At 45.2% G+C, this 14986-nt stretch overlaps 2 protein-coding genes and 1 pseudogene across 5 annotated transcripts in view; 1 reads left to right on the forward strand and 2 right to left on the reverse strand.

Annotated features, from left to right (window-relative positions):
- On the reverse strand, positions 3513–4901 carry LOC110436499 (annotated as a pseudogene).
- LOC8064636 (F-box/kelch-repeat protein SKIP30) lies at positions 4418–8437 on the forward strand. 2 transcript variants are annotated; one of them, XM_021463071.1, is made up of 2 exons: positions 4418–4959; positions 7131–8437. In XM_021463071.1, exon 2 carries the CDS (start codon positions 7177–7179, stop codon positions 8221–8223), a length of 1047 nt encoding a protein of 348 aa, XP_021318746.1. In that variant the 5' UTR covers positions 4418–4959; positions 7131–7176; the 3' UTR covers positions 8224–8437. The 2 variants fall into 2 exon arrangements, with proteins under 2 accessions (XP_021318746.1, XP_002446925.1); XM_002446880.2 differs by having other exon boundaries at positions 4419–4806.
- LOC8056590 (anthocyanin regulatory R-S protein) overlaps positions 9291–14986 on the reverse strand; it is a 16985-nt gene continuing 11289 nt past the window's right edge. Inside the window, exons 3-9 of one of the 3 annotated variants that reach the window (XM_021463069.1) lie at positions 11705–11965; positions 11531–11627; positions 11329–11343; positions 11147–11203; positions 10278–10979; positions 9728–10153; positions 9291–9585 (exon numbers count right to left, since the gene is read on the reverse strand). In XM_021463069.1, the coding sequence (XP_021318744.1) occupies positions 9514–9585; positions 9728–10153; positions 10278–10979; positions 11147–11203; positions 11329–11343; positions 11531–11627; positions 11705–11965 (1630 nt within the window). In that variant the 3' untranslated portion in view covers positions 9291–9513. Of the gene's footprint in view, positions 9586–9727; positions 10154–10277; positions 10980–11146; positions 11204–11328; positions 11364–11530; positions 11628–11704; positions 11972–14986 lie in introns of all 3 variants that reach the window. The other 2 variants (XM_021463067.1, XM_021463068.1) reach the window with 2 other exon arrangements.

A 14986-nucleotide genomic window follows, 5' to 3' on the forward strand; every position in this document is an offset into this window, starting at 1 on the left:
TCTCTATCTCTAGCTAGAAGCTTGTTTGATTCGATTTCTCCAGTGATCATGATTCGAACTGTCGATGCACTTGTCATCACCAGTTGTGCCAGCATAGAACAATAGGAGCAAGTTTAATTTAACTAGTAGAAATTCAGTTGTATTTTTTTTTAGAAACGGCTAAACATTCAAAATTATACTTTATGATGTTTAGCCGTTTCTATCTCAAAAAATGCAACTGAATTTCTGCTAGTTAAATTAAACTTGCTTAAGTTTAACTATTTTTATAGTTGACTTCTTGAAAAATAATAATTATATTTTTTTTATATGTGTGTGTTGTAGTGAGGGGAGGTGGAGGGGAGGACGGAGAGAATGGAAAATACAGTACCACTTAACAGTTCGTTGAAAGTACGGTACTTCTCAGGCTTTGACTTGGACTTATTTTTTTTTTAAAAAAAAAAAGAAAAGAACTCAACATACAACGGTAAGACTGTCATCTTCATGATATCAACAATTCTGCAGTTAAACATTTTCTGCCATGCGCGCACCTGGTCACATCAGACAGCTAACCAGTCGTGGCTCTATTTGCAGCAGTCGTCCGGCATCATCATCATCATCATCAATGGCTAGATAGGGAATCTGTTCATGATAAATATAATGAATGTGGAAAATATTGTTTGGAATCCTCGGACTGACTACCACATAGCGCAGTAGTCTGCACTCAATACTGATACCTACGGTGACTGCAGGTGACGAGCAATGGCTGGACTCCATCCGGATCCGGAGTGCTCCGTCGCGAGAGCCGAGCTAGCTAGAGTGGCGAAGCCACAAATCCGGACCGGACTCCGCCGCAAAGGGGCTTCGACTCCTCTGACGGGCGGACAGAAGCGGCTCCTCCGGCCAGCGCGTTTGCTGCTGCTCCTCCGCCGGAGCTGCCGCGGAGCCGGAGCCGGAGCCGAAGCCCGGCCAAACACGGCCTTATTAGCATCAAGCATCTGCTGTGGACGGAGCTGTTGATTGAATCACAATTCACAAAGCACACCACACTCCTATATCCTTTTGATTAGTATGAGTTTAATCGACAAGCGAATGAGCATGCTCTTAATTACTCCTATTGTTCTATGCTGGCACAACTGGTGATGACAAGTGCATCGACAGTTCGAATCATGATCACTGGAGAAATCGAATCAAACAAGTTTCTAGCTAGAGATAGAGAGTGACGACGACGCTACACATAGGAGTACCTAGCTAGCAGACCGCCGGACAGGAGAGGGAAGCGCGCACGTAAGCGCCGGCGGTCTCAACTACTGCTAGTAGGGCATGAAACGTGTGCTTCTATCGACGGCGCAACGGGACTCATCAGGCACTCAGCTAGCTAGCTAGTCGCCGGTGCCGGTACGTGCCGCGGCAGCGCCCGGCCCGGCCGGAGCACGGAAGTGCGGGTGGCGATGGCGACCGCGACGGCGACGGCCCGTTTGTCCTGTTGGGCGACCGGGACGGTGATCTGATCTCGCGAATCGATCGGCCGGCTCGGCTTCACGATTTTCAGCACATGACAGCGCATTAGCGCTGATTCACAGTTAAAACGACTGCTGGAGTTCCTGACTCCCTGCTCTATATGCCTTTGTTCTCTTAATTTCTGTATCTTGTCTGCCTTGCTTTACCTGAATGCTTGTGAAAACTTGTGCTTTTTAGTTCCTTGTTTGTGCAGCTACTGTTCAAGCGCAGTACGTAATGCTCACTGGCATTAGTTTGGCCTTCTACATTGCTTGTCTTTTTTTGTTTATTTTCTAACTTTGATAACCTTCAAACATTTGCATGCAAAGCTACTGAAAACCTCAGGATAAACAGGAACATCTATTCGGAATCTGCACGGCCTGAACAGCTGTGTTGCGGCTTACAACTCGAAAATGATTGAACATAACTGGTATCATTGAAAAGATCTTTAAATCTAGTTTTTTAAAAAATTTATTTAGAGATAAAAATATTATATATATTTTTTACAAATTGAGTCAAAATTATGGTTTGAAAACCAAAAGCAACATGTACTGATGATGATGATCTAATCCCTCCATATCAAATTATAAGTTATTCTAAAAATCTTAGAAAGTCAAAGCATTTCAAGTTTGACCAAAATTATAGAAATAATTACAAAGATTTATGACATCAAATAATTATGTCATGAAAATATAATTAATAAAGAATCTAATGGTACTTAGTTAGTATCATAACTATTATTATCTTATTATATAAATTTAGTTAAATTTAAAATACTTTAACTCTTTAAATTTTATAATTTAGAACAGAGTAAGTAGACTAAACTATATCACTTCCCTTTTCTCGTGAGAACAAAGGGCTAGGGTACCAAGGCCCCGCTTCGATCATTCTGTCTTCCATGCTTCTTGGAGCGTGCTCCGCTATTGACGAAAGCAACACCTTTTGGTTTTGGGCAAAGGAAACGGGCTTGCAGCATCCCAGCTCGTGATTGGGCTCTCCCGGCACCTGCCAAAACAAGAAAAAAGCATGGCCCATGCGCCAGAAGCTCCATGCGAAGGTTCAAGAGACATCTCACATCTCTGAGGCAGGCGACAACGTCAAGCAGGCTTCTTACCCGGCGCAGGCGAAACGCGCCTATTTAACCGTGTGTTTGGTTGTGTGTTGGATGAATTGGGTTAGATTCAATCCAATTTTTGGGATGGAGACAATCCGTCAAGTGTTTGGTTGCATTTTGTTTTTGGGAACGGAGCCAAACTGTTTCAGTGTTTGGTTGAAGGATTAGGGACAGAACGGCTCCATCCAGTGTTTGGTTGAAGGAATTCGGTGTTTGGTGGGAGGGCTGGAGTGGCTTCGTACGTCACATTTTGACGGACGAGAGTCCAACCTGCATCTAAGAGGAATATTCCACCTTAAAGCCAACTCAACTCTCTCATCCTCCAACCAAACGCCACATGAACATATTCGCTCTAACCCGGCTCGCCCCGTTCTCCAACCAAACACACGGTAACTATGCGCCCGCCTCAACCCCCTCCCTGGGAGCTTTTTACCTGTATGCCATTATGAAAGATTGACCAAACCAGGATGCCACTGAAAAGTTGTTTCGCACCGCTGTGCCCAACTTCATCTTCGGCTATACCCGTGTGCCATTCCGTCTCCATTCCGTTCGTTTTCTTCCATTTGAAGGTTCTAACACGTGGGTCCCGGGTAGCACAATGTCCTTCTTACCCTTCTAGTCATGGGAGATAGCCGGTGTTCCTCGTCCTCCTCCGGCCTCCGATCCTCGAGATTTGAAACCGCCTCACCCGCCGCTGCTTCACACACGCCCCCCCTACCGCCATGCCTCCTCCTCTGCTGCCATGGCTAGGCCGTCATCCCGTCCATCCTCCTCATGCTCCACCTCCAAGCCCTGGAAGCCCTCCCCTCCCCTTCCCCATCTCCGGCGATGGCGCCCAAGCACAAGATCTCGCCCGAGGTGGCCGCGACGTGCAGGTTCCACGACGCAGGATTCCGAGGCCACGCCGTCTACAGGCATGACGTCATCGGTCCATGTGTCGATCTCGCCTGAGGTGGCCGCGGCGTGCAGGTTCCACGGCGCAGGATCCCGTCCACCCTTCCCGCATCCCACACGCCATCTCGCACCACGAGTCCGCAGCAGCGTCGTACACGCCGCCGCGCGGTGCATGCTCGAACGGCCACGCCCACCCTTCCGTCACATACAGCTTCCCGCCGGCGGCCGCCGTGTCGTACCACGCCACGGCCGCGCCCTGGCGCGGCGCGGCGGGCGACCACCGCCCGGCCTCTGGGTCGAACACCTCGACCTCGCCGACCTCCCCGGCCACCACCACCCGCCCTCCAACCTCACCGTCCGCCATGTACCCGCGCGGAGACCACATCGACGCGGCCTGCTCCCTCCCGTTCCACGCGGTGATGTACACCGCCACGCTCGTCACTGCCTTGTCGCTGCCGCCTTCCTCGACTCCGCCGATCACGTAGATCTCGCCGCGGCGGGGGAGCCCTACCACCGTGAACGACCCGGCTGCGGCGCCGCCGTTGGGCACCGGCGGGAGCAGCAGCCAACTCCTCGAGAAAAGGGTCCAACGCCTGGCACTGGAGGCGCCGCGACACGGGGTCAAACGCGAAGGCGAAGAGGAAGGGCAGGGAGAAGGACACCGACCTCGTGGCCGTGGTCCCGGCCCCAAGCTCCGCGGTGGCGGGAGGGAACAGCAGCGGCTCGGAGATAGAGAAGTTGGTGGGAGGGAACAACAGCGGGGTGGACTTGCTCGAAGATGAGATTTCGTGTCCAGATGCTCCTCGGCCACGTAGAGAAGTTGGCTAGGCAATGGGTGACCAGCTCTAGTAGTCAGTGGCATTGAGGAAAAAAAGATTTTGTTGTCGAGATCAAATGGTCTAGAGATATTTAAGTCTAATTGTCAGACCACTTAGCTATGGTTAGGCTTCAGAATAGATAGAATGACACACGGTTACAGTGCGATTTGGTTAATCTTCCATAATTCCCTCGCCGGCCCCTCCTGTGCTCCCCATTTCCTTCCTCCACCCAACGAGAGCCAAAAGCTTCGCGCCCCACGCCGCCCCGCCGGCGACACCGTCCGTTCCCCGCAGCGACCGGCGACCAGGCCACGGGCTTTGATCGCCTCCGCCCCGTGCCTACCCCGGCCGCGGGCGTAGCTGCCACCTCCACCGCAGCAGGTCCGGCCCGGCCTCGCCCGGTCCCCCCTCGGCGACTTCTGATCCAGCCGCGTCGCGCGACAGCTCGTCGTCCGAGTCCGATCCCCGCCACCGCGGCGGAACGAGGCGTCTCCGGTCCCCGAGGTGAGTCCTCCCCCCCAACCGGTGGTGCGATTCCGCCCTGGTTTCGATGGTTGCTTTGCCGTGGCGCGGTCCCAGATTCGCGACGTATTCTCCATCCAAACCCTAGATTCGCCATTCCCTGCGTCGCGTCTGCGGCGGGATTTCAGCGATTAGGTGCCTATTCTATGATTTGAGCACCTTCGCCAAGGAATTTTAGGGTGAATCAATGCTGGTTCGGTGTACTTTCAACATTAATAATCAGGTGTCCATTAGAGATTAGAGATGTATTGGGGAAAAAAAAGAAAGGTGCATTGGGAAGTGAGAATAACAACTAATTTGGAACAATTCACAATGCTATAAGGTCGAGTATTATGGGACAGAGGGAGTACTCTACTACGTCTTATTTGTAAATTAGCTATGTTGAGTCGTTGACAATGGGTAGAGGAAAACTTTATCCCAGTACTCAAGCATTTCTACATTGACCACGCAACATCAGCATACGCTTCAAGCTTTGTGTCCTTAAAATTTTTTAACATACAATCAGGACGATTATTTGATAATAGATATAGCTTCAGCAACTAGGTAGAAAACAGGAGCTCCACATGGGATGTGGCAGAGCAAGCTGTAACTAAAGGGATTGTAGGTTTTTAGATGTTCAGACAACGAGACATGTTTTTTATGGTTTATTGGGTTCTATATTGAGCCTTGTCCATATGCTCCAAGACACATCTTCGGTGCAATCGTGAAAGCCCTTTGCAAAACCATACTTATGAGTTAAAAATTTTTTTGAAACTGTACACACCAATAGTGGATCTACAGATGTGCACTTTCACAAAATTTGAGATTCAACCTCGTTTTGCAAAAAATCATATGAAAATAAAAAATTTCATTTGCATATGCACTAGTGCATATGCAAATCAAATTTGTTATTTTCATATGTATTTTTACAAAACGAGTTTGAATCTCAAATTTTGCCACAATGCATGTCTATAGATGCACTGTTGGTATGCATAGTTTCAATTTTTTTTAACTCCTAAGTATGGTTTTAATGGGGTTTTCACGGATTGCACCGAAGATGTGGTTTGCACTGAATATTTTGCCATACATGATAACATGATGCAATTAACAAGAAATTCAAACAGGAGCAACCACAAAAATGATGTGAAAAGCAGCAACTTTCACCACTTTATCCATTAAACAAACACTTCCCTGTTGAACCAAAATTTGTTCTAAATGCAAATTATCACAAAAGAAAACTATGCATGGAGGGAACAGAAGGTATGTGACCCGGTAAAATTAGGCAGTAGCCAGTGTCAAGAAATCACAAGTAATCAAATATACTAAAATCCAAGCAGGGGCAAATATTGGCTACAATCTCAAGGAAAGATTGCTCAAGAAATGGAAAGAGAGTGAAAGGATTTGAGGCTTAACAAGTAACAACTATATTGACTTCCATGTGTTATTCAGGAACTTTATAATATATAGGATATACCATTATCTGTCATTGTGTATTTTGATTCATGATTTTAGATCAAAGGAACAAAATAAACACCCCAGCAAAAAAGAAGAATTTTCCTGTAGCTTGGCTGATCATTGCCACTGACAAAAACTAGCTAAAGCAAGAAATGGCGCTGCCTCTATGTTAATGTTATGTTGTTAGCTCACTGAAAACACCAAGCATGCAAATGATATACTATCATGACTTTTGCAAAAGTTGAGGGGGCAAATATGTGTTGTTACCTCAACTTTTGCAAAATTTTTTTGCAAAGGGTTTTCACAATTGCACCGAAGATGTGTATTGGAGCATATGGACAAGGCTCAATATAGAACCCAATAAACCATAAAAAACATGTCTCGTTGTCTAAACATCTAAAAACCTACAAGCGCTTTAGTTACAGCTTGCTCTGCCACATCCCATGTGGAGCTCCTGTTTTGTACCTAGTTGCTGATGAATTCTGTTTTCTTGAAGCTATATCTATTATCAAATAATCGTACTGATTGTATGTTAAAAAATTTTAAGGAACACAAAGCTTGAAGCGTATGCTGATGTTGCGTGGTCAATGTAGAAATGCTTGAGTACCTGGGATAAAGTTTTCCTCTACCCATTGTCAACGACTCAACATAGCTAATTTACAAATAAGACGTAGTAGAGTACTCCCTCTGTCCCATAATACTCGACCTTATAGCATTGTGAAATTGTTCCAAATTAGTTGTTATTCTCACTTCCCAATGCACCTTTCTTTTTTTTCCCCAATACATCTCTAATGGACACCTGATTATTAATGTTGAAAGTACAATCCCAATTTTGCTGTACAATATATCTAACTTCTTATTATCATGTGCAGGCTTCATAAGTATTGTTGCTTTATTGCTGCAATATTATCGTGCACAATGCCATCAACCTTACTTGATGGTCTCCCTAACGAAGTTGCTCTCCAGTGCCTTGCACGGGTGCCATTCTTGTTCCATCCGATGCTTCAGTTGGTTTGCCGCTCTTGGCGAGCATCAGTTTGCAGTGGCGAACTTCTCAAAATTCGGAATCAGATTGACGCGACAGAAGAGCTCTTGTGTGTGTTGGCGTTTGAACCAGAAAACATGTGGCAACTTTATGATCCCCTACGAGACAAGTGGATAACTCTCCCTGTCATGCCATCTCAGATTAGGAACATAGCCCGCTTTGGAGTGGCCTCAGTTGCTGGAAAGCTCTACGTAATTGGTGGTGGCAGTGATCGAGTTGATCCACTTACTGGAGATCACGACAGGATCTTTGCAAGCAATGAGGTTTGGTCTTATGATCCGCTCCACCGAGTGTGGTCCCAGAGGGCTCCTATGCTTGTGGCTCGAGCGATGTTTGCTTGTTGTGCATTGGATGGGAAAATAATTGTTGCAGGAGGCTTCACTAACTGCCGCAAATCAATATCAAAGGCTGAGATCTATGACCCTGAAGCTGGCCTATGGGAGCCTCTCCCTGACCTTCGTCTGGCTCACAGCTCTGCATGTACTGGACTTGTCATCAAGGGTAAGATGCATGTATTGCATAAAGGTCTATCGACAGTGCAGATTCTGGAAGATGGTGGCAGTCATTGGGCTGTTGAGGATTTTTCTTGGCTGCAAGGCCCAATGGCGATGGTTGGTGGAGAGCTGTATGTGCTGAGTAACAGCTGCATTATGAAGCAACGTGGTGAGAATTTCCCTGATAAGATGGTGTCATGCGCATCTGAGTTCCAGAGCAGGATCGGTTTTGGGATGATTGGTGTGGGTGACAACATATATTTGGTTGGGGGAGTGATTGGACCTGGGCCGAGAAACCAATGCATCAAGCCGCTATCTGATGTTGATATCTTGAATGTCACAAGTGAGAGACCAACCTGGAGACCAGGGTCACCGATGACACATTGCCGAGGGAGCATCTGCGGCTGCGCTTTGTTGAGGATTTAGCCTCTCCCCAGTGTGATAATGTGGTATTCCACCATTGCTGAAGTGATTGGAGACGTCCTAAGTTTTATTTTATTTTGTTTTATTTTATTTTCAAGCCAATGACTCAATGTTGGACTGCCAATGAGATATGTACTATATTGACATGATTGGTGTTCCAAAGAGCATTATATACTTCATTTTCATATGGAATTTACATGCTTAGGTGCTGTTTAAATGACACCTTGCTGATCTGAATCGCTTCTGCAGCGAGATTGTCCCCCCATGTATTGCTGGAATGGCATTAGAGGATACGGTAATAAGGTGCACAATAATTCTGCGCGACTTTAGCTTTGCGCGTTCTGCTGCCCGGTCCAGGATGGCAGGGGAGGCTTTAGCTTTGCGTGACTTTAACAATAACAACATCAGGCTTCATGGGACTAGTTAGCTGTGAGGCTATGTGACTAACAGTAGCGGCAGTGGTTTCTTTGCTCGTCCATTGTGGAAGCTGGGTCTCATCTCAGATCAGCCTATCCTTTGTTTGTTGTTTTTATTGATTTTCCTGTCTCAAGATAACCTTTCGGTTATACAGGATCCAGGGGTCTTTTTCATGAGTCAATGCTGTTTCCCTTTGATGGTAAATTATGATTTTACCACCCTACTCTTTGACTTCTGTGATTTTTGCGCACCGAGACCAGTTCAGATTTGGAATTCAGAGCTAGTTTCAGGGAATGCCATACAAGAATTTGATTCAACTGTATATGCACTTCCACATGAACAGGATAGAGCAATAGTAGGAGTTCATTTGCCTGTCCATGAAATTGACAATTGATGGTTCAGTCAACAGCTTCGCACATAAGACGCTTGAGCGCCTTGGTGCTCATGAGCAGTGAATCCCTGCCTGCTCGTGGTACCTGAGAATATTGCACAGTGCTGCAGATAGCGCAAGCTTGTGCAGAGCTATTTGTAGTAAGCATAATAAGTGCACATGGTTATTCTTCCCCCTTTGGTTTAACACTCTTGTCAGAACCGTTAAACACTATCGAGTTCGAACGATTTTGGCATGTGAAAGCCTGCTCCAGGGAGGCGAATGAGAAGAGCAAAGTAGAAATAGATCAGACGAATAAGCTGACGCTAGCTAGCTTTCAGTTTGAGTACATGTTTCCGTCTGAAGTAGCTTTTCTTTCTTGACAAAAACTGAAGTGCAGAACCCTGCAAATACACCTGACAAAAATGTGTTGCATAGCACGATTTTGGGCCCTTCCGCAAGAAATACAACTTCGCTTCGACTCATGAAGCTTTCCAGATCGATATTCATCGCTTCCCTATAGCTTTACGAAGAGCCTCGCTGATCATCCAGGGTACGACGGCACCGGAGCCTGCAAACTGCAAAGAAATTGAACAAGAAACAACTGCATGAGTAAGCCAAATTAACTCTCCAACCAGCAAGAAGTCAAGGGTGAGCTACATGACTGCTAATTAACCAGAGCAGTATTGCAATTGGCATGTCTCAGTTAGCTGGTGATACCTGAGCTCGTATCTTAAGCCCCATAAAGCCATCAGGTGCCGAAGCCTGAACCGAGAGAACGTCCAAATGGAGGCCCTTGATGGCGTCGAACACTCGTGTCATCAGGAGCTCCTCCCACCGGCATTGCACCTCCAGGAGCACGTCCCTGTCCGAGACGGCGACGGTGACGTTGCTGGTGCCGTCCTTGGGGAGGACCCAGGGGTCGTGCTCCTTCTCCGCGTCACCACCGAACTCTGGGCTCTTCCTCTTGGAGCCTGCACAGAGTTTCTTCCTGACACTCTCTTTGTTGCCATGTTGTCTTGTTATTGGCCTTGTCGTTTCAGATGGGCGTGATGTAAGTTCCCTACTGGATTCCAGCTCTTGTACCCTTCGTTGAAGCTCCTTGAGGTAGGCTATAGTTTCGGCGAGGATCGATGCTTTGTCCACCTGCCATTTTTTTTTAAAAAAAAGTGTCTTCAAGTTTTGAACTTTTTGATAAATAAACAAACAAACGTTCTCAAATGAACCACGGAAGGATAAGAAATTGATGGAACCCTGATATCTTCAGTACCTTGTGTATGGACGGAACCAATGACTTGAGAATGAGGAACATCTCGTTGAGCTTCTCCCGACGTTTTCGCTCTGACATGACGTGATTCTTGACGCCGCTTTCCTGGGCTGCTCCCGTTGTGCTCGTGCCCACACCACCACCACCACAGTTCGCCCAAGCACCGCCGCCGGCCACCACTTTCTTCAGCAATTTCTGCGGCTCTTCGATGACCGGCACTGCCGCCACCGCTTCATCGGAGCACGACTGCGAGGACCTCGTCCACGCCATGAAACTGGTCGCGCGAGAGCCATCAGCTAGGTTCCCCGGGGGCGTTGGTTGCGGGGACGAGGGGACTTCAAAATTAGACCCGTCCATGATCCAGCCATCCTCTAGTGGCTGCACGTCCATTTCCTCGCAGAGGCTGTAGAACTCGTCGATCTCCTTCGTGATGTGCTCCAGGCTTGCGTTTGACAGGCTCTCGGCTTCTCGTAGCTCCTGTCCATGTCCCTCGACCACGGCAGTAATCGTCTCCATTTCCATGGCATTGTGATCGAGGTCCTCGAACACAACTATGTCGTCTGCGTCTGCTGCGGCCTCGCTGGTTTCGTTTGCCGATGGGGTGTTGGAGCTCGGGCTCGGCTCTTGCTCTTCCAAGTATGTGGGACATTGCGGCTCCCAGAAAGCTGCAGTTGCTCGGCTGACCAAGTCCGGGTCCTCCAACACCTGGCAATATCATTTACAGAAGTTAGTTTGGTTAAATACTACCTGATCTTCAGGAGAATTAAGGCACAAAAATCTAGCTGTTATTTGCGCTCGACTTCCGGTTCTGCTAGCTGTTATTTTCAGATAATAAGGAGCATGTGGCCAGTGAAGAGAACGACTGAACATACCGTATCAGTTGTACCCAGCTCAAGCACGCCACCCATGAGCGGGATGCAGATGATTGACTGTGGAAATTAAACACGATCCAGGATGCAGTTAAATGTTGCTGTCAGAAATCTGCAGACTACACTGTCCGGAAGTGCCCTGTGTGTTTGAGTTTCCGACGAGACGAAATATGAAAATCGCTCACCTGAATGGACGCGCTCTGCTTGACCGTAGTAGGTACTAGGTAGTAGTCACACATGCAGGTACCACGCACGTAGTTCGCGATGATTCAACAAACAAAGATCGCAACCGACTAGTGAAAAACATGCATGAAAGGCAATACGAATAGACAAGACACGGAGAACACGGGAGAATGCAGAGCGGTCGAAACTGAGAAACTTGCATACCTTGGCTAGGAGCGCGCGGGGGAAGGCTTTGCTGGCGGCGAGCTGCGCGTTGCACAGCCAGACATGCTCGTTGCTCGCGAAACTCCTGCCCGGCAACCTGTGGCAGCACACAAAAAAAATGTTACCATATCAGGGGTATCAGCTGCTTGTTGTATCGAGCAGTAATCGATATACCCTTGGCCAGGCCGGAAGGCGTAGGTCATGCAGATGACGTAGTACCACTCGGTGTCGCCGAGGTCCTCCGGCGACAGCGAGCCGACCGGCCGCGCCGGCGCCGCGCGGCGGTCGCACTCGCCGGACAGGAGGGCTTCGTACAGCTCCCGGAGCTGCTCGCTTCTCTGCATGACGAGCTGGTCGGCTGTCAACTCCACGGAGTTGGAGATCTTCCTCGTCTTCACCTCGCCGTTGTAGAACCCGTCCGTCCATGTCAGCACCCTGTAGCTATGTTTTCTTCCGTAAGTACTGTGGTTATATGGTTATATGCTCACTCCGTAAAAAACAAGATATAACTATAAAATTATATATAAGTCAAACTAGTTTAACTTTAATTAATCATGTTTATAGTGAATATATATTAATATTTAGGTTTCCAACTAAATTTAGCATAAAAATATATTTTATAGTTAACTTAATAACTTTTTTATTATAAGTATTAATATTTTATATAACTTTGTCTAACTTTAAATCATTTGGCTTATTATCTATAAAAGTGAGAATTGTATATTTTTTAATTTTATATAGACAGTAGTAGTAGTAGGTACATGTATATACTTCGTTCACGTGTTGTAAACTTGTCATCCTTAACTATATATCACTTTTTGGTCCATTTGATTGAATGTACAATAATCAGTTGCATGATTGCATCCATCTATCCTTGTCACTTAGTATAAAAGGTGGGCGTAATCATAAAAACCGTATCTGAACTTTTTAACATTTTATTTTTTATTCATTTCTTTGCATATATATAGGAAAATTCCTTTGTACACGTACGTGCAGTTACTCTCATCTTCAATAAACTACATTGTGTATGAATTCATACTTGTTTATCAGTTTGAGTATGTTTATATACTCATATTAAGATACTCTAGATTTTACCACGCGATTTTTTTTTAAAAAATATATTTTAAATATATTACTAAAATGCCACTATTATATTATATACAATAAGTATAACCATATAATCTATGTATGTATGCATACTTAACATACATATCACTCTAGATGGTCTAGTATGATCATATACTTTGTCTATATACATTTGATCCGGTCATATACACTTTAATTCTAGAGATACATAGATGAGAGTAACTACACGCGCGTGTAAAAGAAACGCGTCTATATATATATATATATATATATATATATATTCTGTAGCCACCTCCATTTACGATAATTTTATATACTAATTTACGATAATATACATACATATTTACGATAGTTGGGTCACTATAACACATGGGGATATTTACCGTAATGTTATAGTAAACCACTTAGTAAGGAGTTACTATAATCTTGTAAATTAACAAAATAAGTTATTTTATAGCCAGCTACAGAGTAATAGTTCGATATATATATATATATATATATATATATATATATATATATATATATATATATATATATATATATATATATGGTAAATTTTTCCTACTTAGTAGTTACTCCCACCTACATGCGTCTGTACATTCTCTCCTCCCGCACATACAACGGGCCACAAGTTGATTAGCGGGTCAATTGTGTGGATCCGTTAACCGATGGACTAATCAGTCCTATATTACTTCTCTCTCCTCCCATTTAGATCGGGAAAAAATTGATGCCACTGGATGTCCTCCCCCGTCCCGCGCCGACGGCGCTCCCCCGCACAGATACGTGCATCCCTGACCACGACGGAGCCGTGGTCCAGCCCACATGGCCACGACGGTGACCGGTGATATCCTCCCCCAGGCATGGTTGTGGATCCATGGCGGCGGCCTCCCCATGGATCTCGTGTGGCGACGGCGGCTTCCTGATGCGGCGGCGGCGGCCACTTCGATGGCATCGCCTGCTTCTCCCAAAGAGTTGAGGGCTGTGAGCAGATCCAGTCGACCACGGTGATGGCACATTCCTCCCCCGGCGGGCGGTGACTAGGTAATATCTGGTTTCGCTCATCCGGTATGCCTCTGAATCTTTTCAATCCCATTTAACGATAGTGTACATGTGCTCTTGCCTGTTGTGATCCTTGCCGAGTTGTCATTCAACAAAGTTGAGAGTAGCACGGATCTCATACATTTTTTATTCAGCGGGCATGATGTGCCCGATGCAATGGCTATGTTAAATCTGCTGTGATATTGAACTTGTTGTGCTTTGTTTCGTTTTTGGATCAGTGTATCCGGCCACTCTCCAATTAGCGTATCCATCTATACGCAATACCTGGAGGCCATCATGAAAACAATCGTGAAGCTGGACTTTAATCATTAGGGAAACCAGAGGATGGTGGACAACAGCATGACTAGAGCGGCAACCCTGCGTTATTTTTTCCAGATGCTGAGATCAAAGCGTCACTTGTAATTTTTCAGATCTAAGTATCTTTGGATACCTTTCTTTAGATTAAAGTATCACTTTACTTCTGTCAATATTGTAACTACACATGATACTTTTTTTAGATAACAGTAGTATCAATTTATACTTTTTTAGGTTAAAGAATTACAGCTTTTGATGATGAGTATGTACTAATACTTCCTTAGGTTCTGGTATATAGAAGTAATTTTTGTAAAGATTGTATGTACATATACTGCATAATTAAGAAGTATGTGTTGATACTCTTACATATGTTTGTAGTTTCCATTAACAAAATGTATAAATTTAAAATTCTAGTATGCACACACTATTCTTCACTGACTAGAGTATCAGTTGATACTTCCAACGATTAAAATAATGGCTTTCCAATATACTTTGATTGTGTGGTTTAAGTCACTTATACTATCTAAATTTGGTGTATGTATGCATACTCAACTCAAAAAGTATCAAGTATGTATAAAAAATACTATATATTCTACCAAGTATGTACAGATACTAAACTCCAAAAAGTATATATAAATACAATATTCTAAAGTATGTACTACACGTATACTCCACTAATATATGTTCCTGTACATATGTACGATACTCGCAAATTGGTATGTACATACTACTCGTAGCGTGCATACACGTGAAAACAAGACATATGTGCCACCGTATTTTCCTTTACTTGATCCGTGAAACCTGAGTCGAAAAAAAACGTGAAACCTATAATCGCGGCAATATCACAGCAAATATATTATCTTATTGGTTTTATTAACTAAATTAATCTGCTAGTTGCATGCGCCCCTCCTTGATTGGATCCTCCCGATACCCATTAACCCAGTACCGCAGCTGGTGGTACTATGTATAGGGAGTAACTACTCCCATGAGTATAGAAAATGCACCCTCTATATATAT

Source organism: Sorghum bicolor, chromosome 6 (genome assembly GCF_000003195.3).
Source record: "Sorghum bicolor cultivar BTx623 chromosome 6, Sorghum_bicolor_NCBIv3, whole genome shotgun sequence".
Taxonomy (NCBI): Eukaryota; Viridiplantae; Streptophyta; class Magnoliopsida; order Poales; family Poaceae; genus Sorghum; species Sorghum bicolor.

Coding starts and splice junctions, on each gene's coding strand:
- LOC8064636 (XM_021463071.1), top strand. CDS start 7,177: ATGCCATCAACCTTACTTGATGGTCTCCCTAACGAAGTTGCTCTCCAG.